General features: G+C 35.7%; 2 protein-coding genes across 2 annotated transcripts in view; both read left to right on the top strand.

Moving 5' to 3' along the window:
- Positions 1 to 467: 467 nt before the first annotated feature.
- On the top strand, positions 468 to 1718 carry LOC132154418 (forkhead box protein L2-like). The gene is made up of 2 exons (XM_059562961.1): positions 468 to 754; positions 835 to 1718. Exon 2 carries the CDS (start codon positions 837 to 839, stop codon positions 1704 to 1706), a length of 870 nt encoding a protein of 289 aa, XP_059418944.1. The 5' UTR covers positions 468 to 754; positions 835 to 836; the 3' UTR covers positions 1707 to 1718.
- Positions 1719 to 15253: 13535 nt separating this feature from the next.
- The window catches only part of LOC132154100 (purine nucleoside phosphorylase-like), an 8415-nt gene continuing 4140 nt past the window's right edge, over positions 15254 to 19528 (top strand). Inside the window, exons 1-4 of the mRNA XM_059562724.1 lie at positions 15254 to 15377; positions 16512 to 16681; positions 16759 to 16862; positions 18080 to 18255. Coding sequence (XP_059418707.1) covers positions 15355 to 15377; positions 16512 to 16681; positions 16759 to 16862; positions 18080 to 18255 — 473 coding nt within the window. The 5' untranslated portion in view covers positions 15254 to 15354. The remainder of the gene's footprint in view (positions 15378 to 16511; positions 16682 to 16758; positions 16863 to 18079; positions 18256 to 19528) is intronic.

Raw genomic sequence — 19528 nt, 5'->3', positions numbered from 1 at the left:
ATATGGCCTACAATATTTATTTATATTGAAGTTTATTTATATATATTTTTATATTTATGTGTTTTATTTATATCTTTTATTGAGGAATTAAATTAAATGGGATTGGTGATACATTTCGAAATGAAGGAGGGCTAAATTATAAGGCTGTATTAATGCATAAAATAGCATTTCTTTGGATTTATAAAATCAATAGCTATATAATATAATGATTACAATTGTTAAAAAAAGTTCAAATGTGGTGCCAATTAATAAAGTTTGATAAAATATAAAATAGACATTTATCAAGAAAAACTAAAATACACAATGTTGATCTCTGGTTATTGATTAAGGATAAAAAAAAGGGAAAATGAAATATACAAATCTTTTTAAGATTTGCAAAAAAAAATAAATAAATAGGCCTATAGATAACGAAGAGTCTGTTCAGTGAACGTGCAATATGTACAGTGCGTTATTTAGGTGGAATCGCGTCGTGAAGCGCTGAGAGAGACGTGACGAAAGCGGAATACGGTGATGATGATGAGAACATCAGCGCGAGTCTGACGACAGCAGAGTTTCGCCTTTCACGCGAGGGGGAAAAAAAGTAGCAGGATCTTCCAGAAGAGCCTTGGAGCTTAAACGACATCGAGATCTCGAGTCCATCACAGCGAACGCCGGGCGTTACCGGAGCAGGAGCTTTTATTTCAGTCAAAAGTCTCGTCATTTATGGATCCGCGGTGACCCGATGCGCGAAGCAGACCTCCAGAGCTGAACTCAGGTACCGGACAGACCCTTCTCACCCCACAGCCCTACTCACCGCTGTTTGTTTTGATGTTTGGTTTGCTTATGTTTTTCAAGTGATGGCATCTTACCATAGCTTAGATGATGACGCAATGGCTTTGATGGTCCAAGACACGAACGCGGTGAAGAAAGAAGAGTTCGCGAAGGAAGAGCCGCTCCAAGAGCCGAGTTCGGAGAAGGTGGATCCGTCTCAGAAGCCGCCTTATTCGTACGTGGCTCTGATCGCCATGGCCATCCGGGAGAGCTCGGAAAAGAGACTGACCCTCTCCGGTATCTACCAGTACATCATCACCAAGTTCCCCTTCTACGAGAAGAACAAGAAGGGCTGGCAGAACAGCATCCGACACAACCTGAGTCTCAACGAGTGCTTCATTAAAGTTCCGCGTGAAGGCGGAGGGGAGCGCAAGGGCAACTACTGGACTCTGGATCCGGCCTGCGAGGACATGTTCGAGAAGGGCAACTACCGGCGACGGAGGCGCATGAAGAGGCCGTTCAGACCGCCAGCGGCTCACTTCCAGCCGGGAAAGGCTCTCTTCGGCGGGGAGGGATACGGCAGCTACCTCCCCGCGCCCAAATACCTCCAGTCCGGCTTCATGAACAACAGCTGGCCGCTTGCGCAACCACCGCCGCCGATGAGCTACGCGTCCTGCCAGATGGCCAACGGCAACATGGGTGGAATGAAAGGACTGTCCGGTCCGTCGTACAACCCCTACAGTCGAATGCAAGCCATGGGCCTGCCGAACATGATGAACTCGTACAGCGGGATGGGGCACCACCAGCACCCGGCGCCGCAGCAGCAGCCCTCGCCGGTTCCGTCCAACTCTGCGGCCGCTCTACAGTTCACCTGCTCCCGGCAGCCGCCAGAGCTCTACTCGTACTGGGACCACGAGGCCAAAAACTCGTCCTTACACTCGCGGATTGACATTTGAACCGAGGGAATGTGTAAAAAGGGTAACTTTTGTTGCTGAAGAACAACACAGATCTGAACTGAATCTTAGTGCCTGAATGTTCCGGACTGCATGGATACATTTTTTTATTATTATTCTAAATCAGTAGTTTGTTTTGTTTGTTTGTTTTTTGTTGATCGCTTCAGGATAAACACGTTTGACAAAAATGCCTTCGAAAATTCAAATGAGGACAGTTCAGAAAAGTATTTGCAAGATTGTTGGGGACCATTGTGTGTTTAACATTTTGGATTGTCAAAGCAGCACTTATTATTTTCTATTTCCTTTCAATAAATTGTTTTGATTAAAATGTCTTCGACACTCGATACGATGAGCCCTGAAAAAGTATGGCTCCATGTTCACTTTTAACATCCACGGAGCCTTTCCATTAGACAAAAGGTTCTTTGCAGTGGAAAATAATTTTTTAGATCATTAAAATGTTCTTCACACTTAGATTTTTTTTTCTTTTAGGAACCGTTCACTGTTGACGAACCAGACATGTTTTTTTCACTGCAAAGAAAGAAAGAACAAAACACATTTGAACCTTTATTTTTAAAGGTGTATTCATGCAATACGTTCTTTCGTAACTTTCTGAGATCAGAAAATCACAGATTTTCAGTTTGTTAGTCATTATCTTTTCAGAAAAAGAAGGTTCAGCCTTTGCTGCTTTTCCCAAATATACACTTTTTTAAATAAAGTGATGACATCAAAACGCGCATATTATTCTAACAAAAATGATTACTAAAAAAATATTTTTTAAAAAGCCACTGGATTAGAATATATGATATTCCTGCTTCAGGCGGAAGATTTGATTATTATGATAATGAATCAGTGTAAATCTAATGAAGGCCTGCTAGCTGATGACAATCTTTAATTCTATTTAATTTCGTTCCGTAAATAAACTCCATTCAAATAGTGTATCAGTTTTTATTGGTTTCTGTCACGTTCTCCGGGGAAAAAATAGAAGAAAACTTAATCGTATTCTCAGTAGAAAACTGTGTTTTTGAAGAATTAAGCAATACATTTTATTCTTTCTGTTTTTCGTCCCAGCAGACACTAAAATATTCCTCGTGAACCTCAGTAGCCCATGGCATTTTTATATTTCGAAGACAGTTACATCTTTATTATCTCAACTAAAAAAGAAAACGAGGGAATTTTTCTTCTTTTTTTTTCAATATGACCCTGCATTTAATTTCATTCTATAAGCTGCATCTGGGTTTTCATAAAAATATTATATCTCAGAAATACAGCTCATGCAAATCGAAAGTGTCCAAATGCTCTTTTTAGACTACAACAAAATTGAGAATAAAAGGACAACGTTAAACGAATCATAGAGGAATAAAATGGATTAAATTACAGTTACATTGATTGCAATCCTTGAATAATAGAAAAAGCGGGCAGTCTGAAGGAAATGGCATTATTATTATTTTTTATTTTTTTGCATGTAAATTTTGGCAGTGAGTGTCTTTCATTCCTTCACACTGTGATCAAGGCCTGATTTAATGAAAGTTCATGAGAAAACAGGCCTGAATCGCGCTCATTCCAGCCGACATCTGAGAAAACAGCAGCTAAAAACCCTGTCGCGAGACTCAAATCACCCAAAAAAAATGCTTTCTTCTTATTCTTTGTTTGCCTTTGTTATATAAACTAATCATGCAAATTTGCATATCCACAGATTTTTTGCCTTATTGTTATATGACAGTCAGACGATAAGTTTTTCATGATCAAAAAAATAATAATAATACATTTTTTTAAAGCTTTTCTATTCAGGCCTGATTCTTTTTATATTTGCGAATGAACAGAAAGCAAGAACATATTGATGCATTCTATAACAATCACTAAAATAAAATGCCTAAATGATAAACAGCCTGATGTTAAAGATCATAAAAGTCATAAACCTTCTTGCATTGATTTTTTATTTCAGACCGTCCTTAAAAAAAGCTTGCATTAAAAAAATAATGTTGTCTTGTAATTTGTTTTTAAACATGAAGCATTATTCATGTATGTTTTAGTCTACCATAAATCGCTCTTCTGCATATTAAAAAGCGCGTCACTGCAGCTGATGTTTGTTTTTCACACGGATTCTATTGAATTAAAATAAAAGAGTTGATCAATATTTATCTCTCTGTACATTTCCGCTGAGAGAAGCTTTACTTTCAGAATCCGGCAATTGTGCAAAAACCCTGAAGGCGAAAACAAAAACGGCTCAAATCAAGTTTTTGTGAAATAATTTATACAAAATCTGAAAATGGCATTCCTTCCTGGGTGTCACGTGACTGAACATGAACACGTGATGTAAATAATTCCACCTGCCAGGGCTAATTAAAAAGTGCAATACATTAATCCAAATATCTTTTTCTTCTTAGCTATAACTTTTAATTCCAGAACGACTCTTGCGTGTGAAACATGTCTTCAGGTCAAAGTTAGATTTAATGTAAGGTGTTTTTATGAATTCTGCAGATGAAGTCAAAAACAAACATCTGAGGTCTGACCACTAGGTGGCGCTATAAGCACAGCACGAGATGGACAGATTTATAAATTAAAACATTTATTGTAATGCTCTATTTACATTGGTTAAAGCAATATTTTTGAGCTTTGCATAACTAGAAAAAAAAATCACTGTATGTACTCACTGTACTAAAAATATATTTTTAGTTGTCTTATCTCCTTTTAAAGCTTGCTTTGTTCTATTTTTAGCATTTAAAATAAGATAATATGAATAAAAATAAGAACAATTTCTGAGTGGTTAAAAAACACTGCTTTAATGAGTTGTTTTTACTTCATTAGATTTTTTAAAAATACTTTTGTTGCATATTGTTGCATATTTAAACATCAAACATGTCATATTTCACCCCCAGATATACATATTTAAATCATAAGAATCAGTAATGAGAATTGGTATTGAGAAAAAGAATTTCAAAAATCTCTGGAGTAAAACATTTGGATGCTTGAAAATAATAAAAACTTGGGGTTAATATATACGATAATTGATTTTTCTTTTTGTTATTTCTAGTCAAAAATGACCATCCTTTTAAAAACTAAAAAGTATTGGATTCAATCTATTTGTCAACTTGAGTTAGCACTTTTTTTAGTATTTTCCATCATAACTGATGGATTGTAGGCCTCACTGATCTGAGCTCATGCACATCAGATCTTGAGTTTATTTGGGGATAATTTTTCCAGTGTTTACTCAGAAACTGAGGATTGTGAACAGAATGAAGGCTCACAGCATCTGTACCCTTGTCGGCCCATGCGTGCAGCGGGCTCTGCTCGTCGATGATGTGGTAGAAGGTGAGCGGGAGGATGAGGAAGGGGCTCTCTCTGGCCGTGTCCACGCTGAAGGTCACGTTCTTCTGGTCCAAACGCACCGTTTCGCCCTCCTTCGGCACACATGGCTGTAAAAGCTTCCCAGTCATCTGGAAAAATCACATTAATTGCACTTGTCCTTAAAAAACTGTACGTTTTGGTGTTTGTAAGTGTTTCTGAAGTGGAGAAAAAACTCACAGCCTTAAAAAAAATATGCATTTTCACCACGTTTTTGGAATAAAATATTAAAAATGAGTGTGAATGATATATGAACAACCCCCTGTCCTCACTTCTAAATAAATAATTGCGCCAGACATCATCATGTATGGGCATTTAAATAATAAATGTTTATTTTAAAGTATATCAGACAGCCACTGTAAGCCTACCATAATTATAAAGTGAAAGTGACGTGACATTCAGCCAAGTATGGTGACCCATACTCAGAATTCATGCTCTGCATTTAACCCATCCGAAGTGCACACACACACAGAGCAGTGAACACACACACACACACACACACAGTTCAAATTTTCACGGTTCGGTTTGTTTCACGGTTCAAGAGTCACAATTCGCTACAGTTCGGTATGTGCTTTGTTTATGGAGAAACTATCATTTAAAAAAAATCTAACTACGAGCAACAGCAAAAATAAATACAATAGAGTCAGTAAAGAGGTCTAGTATTAGTTTTTAGGTACAGAAATTTAATAAAGTAATCAAATGTCAAACAGCATCGCATATTTGACTATAAATTAAAGATTGTTCTTTATTAAAGTTACAAAAGCTTTTTTTTTTTTTAATTTTTATATATATTTTTTTGGATATTCTTTTTATTAAACATTTTAATTATTACAAAAAAAACATATTAAAACAAAAACACAGCAGAGGAAATAATTAACATATTCATGAACATGTGGACAATTTACATACAGCATTTCATCATATGATTGTACCTAAATTTTATCCAGTTTTTGTTTGTGACCGTTTAATCTTTAGACGCTTAAAAATATTCTCCCATTTTTTAAACAGGAGCGATTTACCATTGCGACAAAACCTCAATCTTTCTAGAGTTACAACTTCAGATATCATAGATTTCCACATCTGAGTAGAGGGGGCATCACTACCAACCCATTGACCATTATAGCCTTTCGAGCCAACATTAGGAGAAACTGAACAATCTGTTACAAAAGCTTTTTAATCAAGAGCAGTGAGTGATTTCTTTGTTGTTGCTGTTCTATTAGTTTTTTTCAATTGCTTACACGCAATTTTGAAAACAAGTTCTTTTTGTCAAAATATAAATCACAATTATACAAACACCACAATCAATTAGCAAAATTACTAGATTGTTTGCAAAATGACACACTTCAGTTAAAACATATACACATATTTGTGAAAATGCTATTTGTTTTCATTTAACCAACACAGTCATCAATGATCATACACTATTGCAGCCAGTTTCACACTGCTGTGATAAATAAAAAACACATTTGTAAAAAAAAAAAAAAAATAGATTTTTGGCCAGACATTCTTATTGTATGCAAGAGATATAATTTGGGTGACAAAAAATAGTGAGAAACTCACAACATTATTCATGATTTGTTTTGAGATATAAGGAGAATGTAGACAAATACTGTAGGCCTACTATAACCTTACCAAGCACTGCACAACACTTGATGCTGCAGACTGAATATTTCAAGTATTTATTTCAATACTTACAGTATTTCTTACCATAATCAGTTACAGTAATCAACCAACAATGATATCAATTACTGTAAACAAATAAAATCTATAGACAAATAAAAATTACTGCATTAATTACAGTACACACACTTTGACTCTGAAGAAAAGTAAAGTAAAAGTAAACAGAAATGAAAGAAACTACTGTAAAAGCAACAAGAATACTGTAACTATCCGTCTCTCCGTCTGGCTGGATCAGGCCATAAGATTTCATCCACATCACAGGCTATGTCTTCATTGGCAAGGCACCGTTGGAAGAATCGCCTTGTGTGACGAATCCATCCCTGCACTGAAGCTGCTTCAATAAGATCACATGCCTGTTCCATAGCCTGAATGAGGGACAAACGCTCATAAGGCCGCAGGTCATATACCTTCCACCGCCACGCTGAAAAAAATTATTCTATAGGATTCAGGAAGGGGGAGTATAGGGGAAGGTATAAAACTTCAAAATCAGGGTGATCATGGAACCAGTTCTGGACCAGAGCAGCCCGATGAAATGAGACATTGTCCCAAACGACAATGTACCGGATCTGGTCCACTTGGTGTAATGCTGTGACAATCTCAAGTATCAGATTTGCATTATAGGGTCCCAGATTTGCATGGTGGTGGAGGACCCCATTTTGTGTGATAGCAGCGCAAAGGGTGATGTTACCCCCTCGCTGCCCTGGCACATTGGTGATTGCCCTGTGCCCAATTACATTTCTACCTCTTCTTGTTTTTGCAAGGTTAAATCCAGCCTCATCCACATATATAAATTCATGTTGAATTTCAGCAGCATCCATTTGCAAGACTCTCTGAAACACATTAAAGAAAATAGGATGCTATTCAATATCTATAGCACAGTATTTTTTTTGTGACAGAACATTATGAGCAGTGCATGATACAACACCATAGTCAGATGAGCAATGCATACCTCCACATACTCATTGCGCAGATGTTTCACTCTCTCTGAATTTCTGTCAAATGGTACCCGATACAGTTGCTTCATGTATATTTGATTTTTCTTTAGGATTCGACCTAATGTTGACGGAGAGACTCGTTGGATGTTATTGAAAATATTGTCATCATTGATGTTGGCTTGGATTTCTCGTAGCCTGATACAATTATTGGCCAAAATCATGTTCACAATGGCGGCCTCTTGTGCACGACTAAACATAGGGCCCCTTCCACCTTGGTGTCCTCGACCCTCAATCCTATGTAAAAAAAAAAAAAATATATATATTATATATATATATATATATATATGCAGCCTACTGTCAAATGTCACAGTAAACAATATTGATTATACAAGCTTCAGTTTCAATGTATACTGTGTGGTTAGCTTACCTGTTTTCTCGATGAAATGTCCGAATTACTGACGCAACAGTATTTCTGCTGAGATTTGGTTGAACTCTTTGTCCAGCTTCCATCAGTGTCAGTCCATGGTTGATAACATGGTCAATAAGTGTTGCACGGATTTCTCGAGTCAAATTTGGTCCTCGTCTTCTTTGTTCAGGTTCTATCACCTCTTCAAGTCCTTCTCTACCTCTTCCTCTACCTAGGTGTCTTCCTCTACCTCCTTCTCCTCTTCCTCTACCTTCTTCTCCTCTTCCTCTACCTTCTTCTCCTCTACCTATGCCTCTTCCTCTACCTCCTTCTCCTCTTCCTCTACCTAGGTGTCTTCCTCTACCTCCTTCTCCTCTTCCTCTACCTTCTTCTCCTCTTCCTCTACCTTCTTCTCCTCTACCTATGCCTCTTCCTCTACCTCCTTCTCCTCTTCCTCTACCTAGGTGTCTTCCTCTACCTCCTTCTCCTCTTCCTCTACCTCCTTCTCCTCTTCCTCTACCTTCTTCTCCTCTTCCTCTACCTTCTTCTCCTCTACCTATGCCTCTTCCTCTACCTCCTTCTCCTCTTCCTCTACCTCCTTCTCCTCTTCCTCTACCTCCTTCTCCTCTTCCTCTGCCTTCTTCTCCTCTTCCTCTACCTTCTTCTCCTCTTCCTCTACCTCCTTCTCCTCTTCCTCTACCTCCTTCTCCTCTTCCTCTGCCTTCTTCTCCTCTTCCTCTACCTTCTTCTCCTCTTCCTCTACCTTCTTCTCCTCTACCTATGCCTCTTCCTCTACCTCCTTCTCCTCTTCCTCTACCTCCTTCTCCTCTTCCTCTGCCTTCTTCTCCTCTACCTATGCCTCTTCCTCTACCTCCTTCTCCTCTTCCTCTACCTCCTTCTCCTCTTCCTCTACCTCCTTCTCCTCTTCCTCTACCTTCTTCTCCTCTTCCTCTACCTTCTTCTCCTCTTCCTCTGCCTTCTTCTCCTCTACCTATGCCTCTTCCTCTACCTCCTTCTCCTCTTCCTCTACCTTCTTCTCCTCTACCTATGCCTCTTCCTCTACCTCCTTCTCCTCTTCCTCTACCTTCTTCTCCTCTACCTATGCCTCTTCCTCTACCTTCTTCTCCTCTACCTATGCCTCTTCCTCTACCTCCTTCTCCTCTTCCTCTACCTTCTTCTCCTCTACCTATGCCTCTTCCTCTACCTCCTTCTCCTCTTCCTCTACCTTCTTCTCCTCTACCTATGCCTCTTCCTCTACCTCCTTCTCCTCTTCCTCTACCTTCTTCTCCTCTACCTATGCCTCTTCCTCTACCTCCTTCTCCTCTTCCTCTACCTTCTTCTCCTCTACCTATGCCTCTTCCTCTACCTCCTTCTCCTCTTCCTCTACCTTCTTCTCCTCTACCTATGCCTCTTCCTCTACCTCCTTCTCCTCTTCCTCTACCTCTACCGCCTTCATCTCCTCTTTGAGCTCCCCCTCTCATTCTCACTCTTCTTCTTCTTCTAACTCCTTCCATTTTTGTTGAAGACAGGTGAACTCACCTGCTGCCTTTTATAGCACACCAGAGTGCTGCGTTTTCAAATGAGCACATGTGTGCTTCCACACCTGGTAGATGTGTTTATCCAATTCGTTCATTAGTGTGGTAACTGGTAATCCGATGCTTTGTAATTACAAGGAAGTAACCTCACAATCCTTATCTGTGTCTAAGGTGTGAAAATGTGTGTAGAGTTTTACAAATCACTGTGTGTAATGTTTCGCAAAAAGGGTGAAGCAGACATTGTGTGTAATGTTGTGCAAATATGTGCAGGTGTTTTGCTCATTGGAGTAAAATTTTGCTAATTGTGTGGAAATTTTAATTTTAGTGTGTAAACAATCGTAAAAAAACTGTAATATAAAGACTGTCACTTTAAGAGAACGCACTGATACAGTGGCCTGCGTTCAGCTGGCTATGTCTGCAGTAGGATACTTACCAAAACGGGCATTTTGACATAATTTTTCTGTGAATTTGTCCAGAGAGAGCTTATATTTGCGCGCGTTCTGAGGCGCGGGTTTGCGCGCTTCGGATGAGCGCATGCACAAATCTTGTCACTGCGCGCGCGAGCTCGCGTCCTCTGCCTCTTAAATGTTTAAACTGACAAACTGACTTAAATTAGTTAAGTTTAAACACAGATATCAACGTGTGCTGTTTAGGTCTCATCTGTGCGCGTGCCCTATCAGCACCCGGGTGATGACGGAATAAATGACTGCTCATATTCCAGTTTTACATATTCTCCGAGTCCGAGCATAGACGTCACATTTTAAATCCTACCTGTTGCCTTTCACCAATCACTTATTTAGCTGCTGTCGCATCCCTTGACATGCCATCTCCTTTTCCCTCTTTCTTTTTCTATTTTTAGCCCCCGAGAGCTTTTTTGTTTTATCCATCTTTTTCGAGTTTCAACGACAACGCACTGACGTCACTGCTGCTCACTCAGCGCTCACGGCGCCCCGCCCACTCGCGAGGTTCTACGTATGTCTAAATTCTATAAGGGAATATTATGAGGGCACAGGCGCCTGTTAGTCCTCTAAAATGTATATATTTTCGTATATATATAACTTTTAATATACATTTGTATTTTTTATTATTAAAAAAAATTAACCATCGCTTTGACGCCCTTCATGGTGCGGCGGCCCTATGCACCGCATATGGCGCATACCTACTTTTTGCGCCACTGATAGGAATAAAACTCTAAGTTTTGGTGTAAGTTTTCTGAAGTGGTGAAAAAACTCATTTCCTATTTAAAGATTTGCATTTTTATTAAATTTTTAAAAATGAAAAAAATTTTATATAAATTGGTGCAAATTATATAAAAACATCTTCACAATATAAAGAGGAATAAAACTTCTAAGTGTGGTGTATGTAAGTGTTACTGAATTTGCTAAACAAACTAATTTTTTAGAAAACAAAATCTACAGACACAAATAGATAAAGTGCAATAAAATAAATAATTGATGCTTTCTGTTTCTGTGTTTTTGCCTGTAGTGTCTTGCCTAAAATAAAAAAAAGACAGTAAACAATAATGGAAAAGAATGAGAAAAGTGACTAAATTGTTAGTAATTGAGCCATATACAAGGTTGCATTACATGCATCATTGTGCATTATATCAGTGTTTGCATTGAACAGCCTACGGCTCAAACACAATCTCTTTTAGTGCTTGAAATACAAATATGCTCAATCAGATGCCTTGATATTCAGCTCACTCAGTAGCCTTCAGTGGTTTTCTGCAGTACTTTTGTTTTTAGGTGCAAAACAAAGTGCAGTTTATCTGGTTAATCAGGTGAACAGAACAGATTATTTTACATGAGAGAGACTTTAACCAACAATGAGCTGAAAGAGACGCACTAAATGAGCACATGTGGAAAAAATCCAAACTCTTTCTCCTCATCTGCAATATAAACTCATTACACAGCAAAAAAGAGTGTCTTCCTCAGTATTTTTGCCTTGTTTTTCTGTACAAATATCTAAACATTCCTAAAACCAAGCTACATGGAGCAACAAAATGATTTTTTTTAAAGTTAAATTTAAGTGAGTTTTTGCCTTAATCAAGATATCTGTAAACATCTGTTAATCGGGTCAGCAAAATAATGCAGTTTACCTTTGATTTAAGTTTATTTTTCTGATTCCGCTGGTAGATATTTGTTTTCAACTTAAACATAATCTCACTTCATTTTGATATCTTTCAGAAAACAAGAGAAATATTAAATGGAGCAATTCCAATAGGGTCCTCGCACTGCAGTGCTCAGGCCCTAATAAGTCCAAACACATTTAGATGCATTAATGTGCAAAAAAAACTACCTTTAACAGCATTAATTATATTCGGTGTGATGTAATTTGATTGATCACCATCCTTAAACATACATTGTGTCAAATGTGCCATATCCTTACTTTGCAAAAATGTTTCTGCCAACTCAAAAAGTTCACATTTAAGTAAATGTGGCATTTGGTCTATAATGATATAATGAATGTGTGTGTGTGGGTATGTGTGTGTGTGTGTGTGTGTGTGTGGGGGGGGGGGGGGTATGTGTGTGTGTGTGTGTGTGTGTGTGTGTGTGTGTGTGGGTATGTGTGTGTGTGTGTGTGTGTGTGGGTATGTGTGTGTGTGTGTGTGTGTGTGTGACACAATGGCAGTTCATTAGTATTCCAAAGTCGATAATGATCCCCCCTCCACAAATCTCAACCTGCAGTTGCACTTTCCAAACTCTTTCTTTCTTTCTTTCTTTCTTTCTTTCTTTCTTTCACAGTTTCAGATGCACGCAAAAACACACACAGTGGATAGTTTTGGTAAGTTTTCACATATATTTTACCATTTTCATAAACCATAACCTCAGCTCATCTGATAGATCATTGCACTGCAGCACCAAAGTAATGCATTTGATGCCTAGAACACGAATATGATCAAACATATTCTGTAACGTCTAACGGGCAACTTCTGACTTAGAAACCCTTGATAAACACAAACATTGCAATTGTTACAAAGATGTATCAACTTTTCAGATTTTTTTCATTTGCATAAAGAATTTCACATTTAATTCAATGTGTCACTTTCTGTTTCTTTGTGAAATTAATCAGCAATTTCTTGGTGAAAACTGTTTCAAAGTAAATCTTACACTAGAGTTTTTCCATGTATTGAGAAAATAGATCTGTGTTGGGAGGAACACATGAATGTGTGCAGATTGCATGATGTGTGCAGCAGCTGTTGTCCAGAAGTTTAATCAGACAACTCTGAACTTATTAACCATGTGCTTTGTTAAAACCTATTCAGAAAGTTGAGTTTGCATGAGTCCATGTGAAATCAAGCGTCTTACCTTGTTATTCAGAGAGCTGTCAGATGTTCAGAAGCTGAGATTCATCAGGTTCTGCATTCAGGTTGGCTGATCTCAGCTACATGTTGATGTTCATTAAACAAATCTTAACTTTACTAAACAAGCTGCTAAAAAGACTGACTCTCTCAGGAGCAAATTACATGCTTTTATAAACTGGATCTCTCTCTCTCTCTCTTTTCATTCAGCTCTTTCAGCACATGTTTGTTCTGCTAAACTCCATCTAAAATATGAACATAGGATTTTTCTTTTTCATTTTTCTTTTATTATTTTATAATTATTATGCAGGGTTTATGAGCTTACGTTAAACAGCAGACTACTGAAAATGTGCACTGTAAAAAGAAAAAAAAAAGAAAATTAATAAGTGACAACAAATATGTTAAAATAAGATTAAGATAAAAATTGGTTGCAAAAGATAATATAAATAGAGTCCAGTTACAGCACAAGATCATTTTGCAATAACAACGCAAATATATTTTGCATTATATTATCATTTCATTTTATTTTACGTAAATATAACCTGTTTTGAAATGAAAAATTGGATGACAGTAAAATATTTTATTTTCAATATGCATTTAAAATTTGTGTATTACATAGAAATAGAAAAGAGAACTCAAAGAAATCATAGAATAGAAATCAAAGAAGGAGCAAATGTTCACTGTAACCTTCTTAACAGTTAATAAATAAATATCCATCATCATTTATTTTCACATGTAATTTTTTTTCATCTCAAACCTAAATAATGCATCCTAAATCTATCAGTACGATCACTGCAATAGAGATATTTGTCTAAAAGTCTATTATTCCAATGATGCTTTGATGCTTTAGTGCTGGTGTGAAAGCAGAGGCTGAATTAAAGGGCTTTTCTTTTCATGCTCTCATGGTGTTAGTCTTTATTTTGGGTTTTTTGTTCTTATTCAGTCACTTTGCAAAACTTCCTCATCACGTGTGGTTGTCAGTGGTTTGTGAAGTGCTGGAACAGAACATCCTGAGAGCAGCAGCTCACAAAAGAGCTCGTGAGAGGGAAGGAGAACTCCAGAGTGAGTTCGTTATTGAGAGAGATGCAGAATGAGTGAGTGATGCTGCTGCTGCTGAACTCTGTGACCTGCAGGAGGCGCTGTGTGACACTGCATCCCCTGCTGCATGCTTTATATTTTATAGAACATTTCAAATTAAAATTAAAATGGCCATTTATTGCATTTCCAAAACAACAGTTATATTTTGTCATTATACACACACACACACACACACACATTATACACACACAAAACATTTTATATAAAAAAACTGAAATGCTCGTTTATAGTTTTTAATGTTATAATGTTTATAATATATCTTAATGTTTGCCTGTTTTAAATATATTAGATGCTCAGTATCAGTCCATTAAAATATTTTTGTATATATTGTATGCAAATATTCATAAAATACCTGATTAATATTCTCTTTCATATATTACAGAACAGATCTGTTATAATTTCAAAGTCTATGAACTTAGAACGTTTGCTATTAAAATTAAAATGCTCATTTTTGGTATTTCCCATAATACATATATATAAATAATATATATATATATTATTTTGTGCTGTGATGTTCATATCTTTATTTTCCCTGTTTTCAATATATATAAAATTCTCAGTGTCACTTCATTAAAATACTCATTGTTTTGTATATATAACATTTTCCTTTTGTATACATTGTAAAGTATATTTCCTCTATTACAGGACACATAATATAAAAGTATCTGATGAAAAAATAAGTTTTTTTCTTTTATAACTTTTTTTTTGAAAACTTTTATAGTTTATAAAAATGTATAAAACTTAAAAATATAAATACTTTGTAAAAATATATATTTGTGTTGCAAAATGCAACCTCTAAACATATTTCTGGACAATGTTATTATATCATTATTATTCTTACTGAACATTAACATAAAAATGCACATTTCTTTTAAATGCAAACATTGAACATTAAACAATAAAACAGAAAAGAAGATAAAAGTAACAAAAAAATTAATACTGAGATAATTTTGTACAATTATATAAAAATAAGAATAAGGGTATAAACATAAATAAATAAATAGCTCAAACTTTCAAAGTCTTTGTGGTTTCTCTACCACAGTCAACAAAATCATAAAGTTAGACTTGCTCTCGCGAATGTGAAACTTGCTCAGCTATGTAAATAAATGCATTAAACAGACACATTTGTGTCGGCTTCGTTTGTTCTAGAGGTTCGGCGAATGACGTCACAAAGCCCGCTCTCCAGGAAATGCGCACCCCCGCGCGCGCGTCACGACTGAGGAAACGCGTTTTATAAGGTCAACTCTTTCATACCCACACACATTCACAGCGTTTAGCGGAACACTAGAGACACACAGAGGCACGGAGACTTTCTTCACATACTAAAGCTACCGAAACTCAGAAACGCGTCGAGATGTTTGCTGATTCAACTACAGAGTAAGTTTAAAATAATTCATTAAAGCAGCTTTATACTGTACGATGATGTGGATGATTTTAACTCCGTATTTCAAATGTCATATACCGCGCGCGCATATGGTTTATTGCGTCATCAATATAGTTGTTACATTAGAAATCATATAATAAGTAGGCTACTGTAAGAGCATCGTTTCAGTGAGTTGTACAATTAAACTTAACAAAGATATAGTGATGAAACCTGTTAAACAGGTTTGACACAATTAAAATATCGCATATCCGACATTCACGTGTCACATTACCATGATGTTTTACATGAAGAAAGCTCTTTTAAGCACCTTAACAGTTGAGACCGTTAGATGTAATGCATGATATAACAGCTGAAATGATGAAAAGTCAAGTAATAAGATTACGATCTCGCGTGTTCAGATGCACGTGCACGTGTGTCGTGTGATGCTGGGTGCGTGTCGCGCGCTGCGCGTGGCCTTCAGCAGCTATCAGGACCAATCAGTGCGATCAGACACCTGATGATGAGGATGAGAGGAGAGCATCTGTGCTTTCTAAAATACTCTGAATATCTTGTTAATTTCTGTTTGCTAATATGTAACTATGCATCATTAACTACATATTTATTATAAGGAATGGTATCAGGTATGGAAGACCGTTTCCACCACTGAATTAAAAATAAAAAAAGGTTTATTGCAACTTTTTATCTCACAATTCTGACTTTCAATTCAATTGAATGTAATTCTTTTTTCTCGCAAATGCAAGCTTTTATCTCGAAAATCTGACTTTTTTATTGCAATACTGATTTCTTTTCTATATTATATATAACCTCACAACTGTCGAATTATGAAGTCCCAAAAAAGACTGATATATATATATATATATATATATATACATAGTTATTTTTATTTCAATTTTTAATTATGTTAGTTAAACTAAACAAAAATAAAAATGTTGCTTTGGCAACTAGTTAAAATAAAATATGTTTTTAGATATTTTATTAAAGTTCATATTTATTTCATTTTATTTAACTGTGATCCAGAAGAATTGTCCTACATATTTTACTTCTCAAGTAAATCTAATGATAGCAAATGAGATTCAATGAGCCCTTATTTCACTAGAGATCACATGACCCTCTCTGCTCTCCTTCAGGTACAGTTATGAGGAGTGTAAGGCCACAGCTGATTGGCTGCTGGCTCAGGCCCCAGTGCGCCCCCTGCTGGGGATCGTGTGCGGCTCAGGTCTCGGAGGACTGGCAGAAATGCTGAAAGATCAGCTGTTCATCAACTACAGTGACATCCCTAACTTCCCTCAGAGCACCGGTGAGTTCAGACGATGTTCTGTGTGCTGAAATCATCTCCAGACTGACTCCTGCTCGCTCTAACCGTGTTTTCTGTAGTTCACGGTCACGCTGGGAAGCTGGTGTTCGGCACGCTTAAAGGAAAGCCGTGTGTTTGCATGCAGGGCAGGTTTCACCTGTATGAAGGATACCCCATTCAGAAGGTGATTAACACACTAACTCTTCATCTCAAATGTGTTCAGACGTCCTGCTAACGTCACATCTGATTGTTCTCTGAACATTCAAAACATTCATATGCAAACCAGTATAACTGAGATACTATTAGAGTTTTTTGTATTTATATATATTTATATATTATATATAAAGAGAGAGTTTTAAATATTTTGAATTAGTTTTTTATTTTCTATTTCCAATTGATTTTTAGTTTAAGTAATTTTGTTGTGACTTTATTAGTTATTATGTTTTTTTTATGTCTATATTATTCATTTACTTTTTATTATATTTTAGAACACCAAGTTGTTGAACATCAAACTTGTTGAAATTAAATAAGTTTAGGGTTTTATATTTTACTTTATTTATTTTTTATTTAAAATAAGTCTATAAAGTATTCATTTGATTTTTATATAGTTGCCGTTGATTTTTATTTCAGTTTTAGTTATTTTAAAACATCCAGTTAAAATAAATTTAAATGAGAAATGTTTTCTTGGCAACTAGATGAAATGAAAAGAGATTTAAATGTTTAAATGAGTTTTATATTTAATTTTTTTGTATGTCTATGTAGTTTTTTTAATTTATTTTAGTTTGAGTTATTTTATAACATCACGTTAAACTTAAATGAAAATAAGAAATGTCTTCTTGGCAACTATCTGACATTAATTAAGTTTCATTTTTATATATTTTTTTATTTCAAGTTGCAAAAAAAGAATATTTGAATCTTTTTAGATTTATCTTCAGTTCACTGTAATAACCCTGTTGCGAATGTTATAGAGAACACAAATAGAACGTTACATTGTATCATTTAGCACACTTTTAAATGTTCTCCAAACGTTATTAGTCTAAAAGCATTAGTTGAACGTCTGAAACATTTCAGAAAAATCGTTCTATGACTGATGTGTAAATGTTTGTGCAGTTAACAGCAGTTTCAGTGTTTGTTCATAAGGTTGAGAGGAGGAACTGTGCTGTCATTAATAACTCAAACAGAGTATGATTTGCTGAATGTAAACACCAGTGGCGTTTTTACCATGTCTTTGTAAATAAAACACAAACTTTGCACGTTACACAATCATCTCTAGTTCAGCTCCTCTGAGAATAATGTCATCAGTGTACAAACGTGCTAAATATCCTCCAGATGCATTGTATGTTTCTGTTGAGTTTGAGCTGGAATCTGACTCAGGCTTGATCTGGTGATCTGGTTTTGTAGACCACGATGCCAATGCGTGTGTTTAAGCTGATGGGTGTGAAGACGGTCATCCTGACCAACGCCGCCGGAGGACTCAACCCGGACTTTAAAGTGGGAGACATCATGGTCATAAAGGACCACATCAATATTCCAGGATTCGCTGGAAACAACCCGCTGGTGGGGCCAAACGACGACAGGTGAGACTCTGAGCTGATTATCTGATGCCATTCATTCATTACCATATTTTCAAGCTGCACAGGAACATAAAAAACCCTAATATGGCACAGCACATGACAAGTTACTCAAACATGATTGTGAGTAGAGTGGTAAGGGTTAACTAAAACAAACTATGATCATCAAAACTTAATAATAATAAAAATTATAATATTAATATTTTTTACTAATTGAAATAAAATGTAAATATTAGATGAAAAGACTAAAACTTAAAATGTAAAAATGTTGCATTGGAAACTAAATTAAATAAGTTTATGTTGAAGTACAAAAATTAAAATAAATTAAAGCTATGTAAAAATAAATTTAAAAAACAGACAAAAGCATATGACGAAATTATCAAAACATAATAATAATTATAATCATTTTTGCTAATTAAAATAAAGATGAAATAATAAATATAAATATTAGAAAGACCGTAACTTTAAAAAAAAACATAAAATTAAGAAATGTTTCCTTGGCAACTGCATTAAATAAGTTGAAGTGCTAAAATTGCTGAAACATAAACTGAAACAAAAAATCATTAAATCTATATAGAATATAAAACAAAAAAATCATAATGAAATAATACTAAACTAAAACTAGAATCAAAAACCCTATAGAATTTTTTTTAAATGACTTGTGCTAAAATAAAAATGAGTTAAAGCTATGTAGAATATAAAAAAAGACAAATAAAAATAACAAAAACGTTAAGTAAAGCTAATAGTAAACTATAAATATTATGGGGAACTGATGCTGAGACTTAAAAAGTTAGAAAAATTAGAAATGTTGCATTTAAAACTAACTTTAGTTAGTTTAGTCATTCAAATACAATCTCTGCACCTGAAACTGAAATAAAAACAGATTAAAGCAATATAATAACAAAAACACCAGACTAACTAAACCTAAACTAAAATACACGACCGTTCAAAAGTTTGGGATCAGTGAGAGTTGTGATGTTTTTAAAGAAGTGTCTTCTGCTCATCAAGGCTGCATTTATATGATCAAAAAATATAGAAAAAAACAGTAATATTGCTAAATGTTATTACAATATAAAATAATAGTTTCTATTGTAATATCCTTTAAAATATTATTTATTTCTGTGATGCAAAGCTGAATTTCCGTCATCATTACTCCAGTATAAAGTGTCACATGATCTTCAGAAATCATTCTAATATGATGATTTATTATTAGAATTATTAATGTTGTGCTCCAAAAAATGTTTTGGGAAACTGATACTTTTTTCCGGATTCTTTGATG

Source organism: Carassius carassius, chromosome 12, assembly GCF_963082965.1.
Source record: "Carassius carassius chromosome 12, fCarCar2.1, whole genome shotgun sequence".
Classification (NCBI taxonomy): domain Eukaryota; kingdom Metazoa; phylum Chordata; class Actinopteri; order Cypriniformes; family Cyprinidae; genus Carassius; species Carassius carassius.
This window is presented reverse-complemented; position numbering and strand designations above follow the sequence as displayed.

What these genes read in the sequence shown, in the direction of transcription:
- LOC132154418 (XM_059562961.1), top strand. Translation starts at nt 837, where the DNA reads ATGGCATCTTACCATAGCTTAGATGATGACGCAATGGCTTTGATGGTC.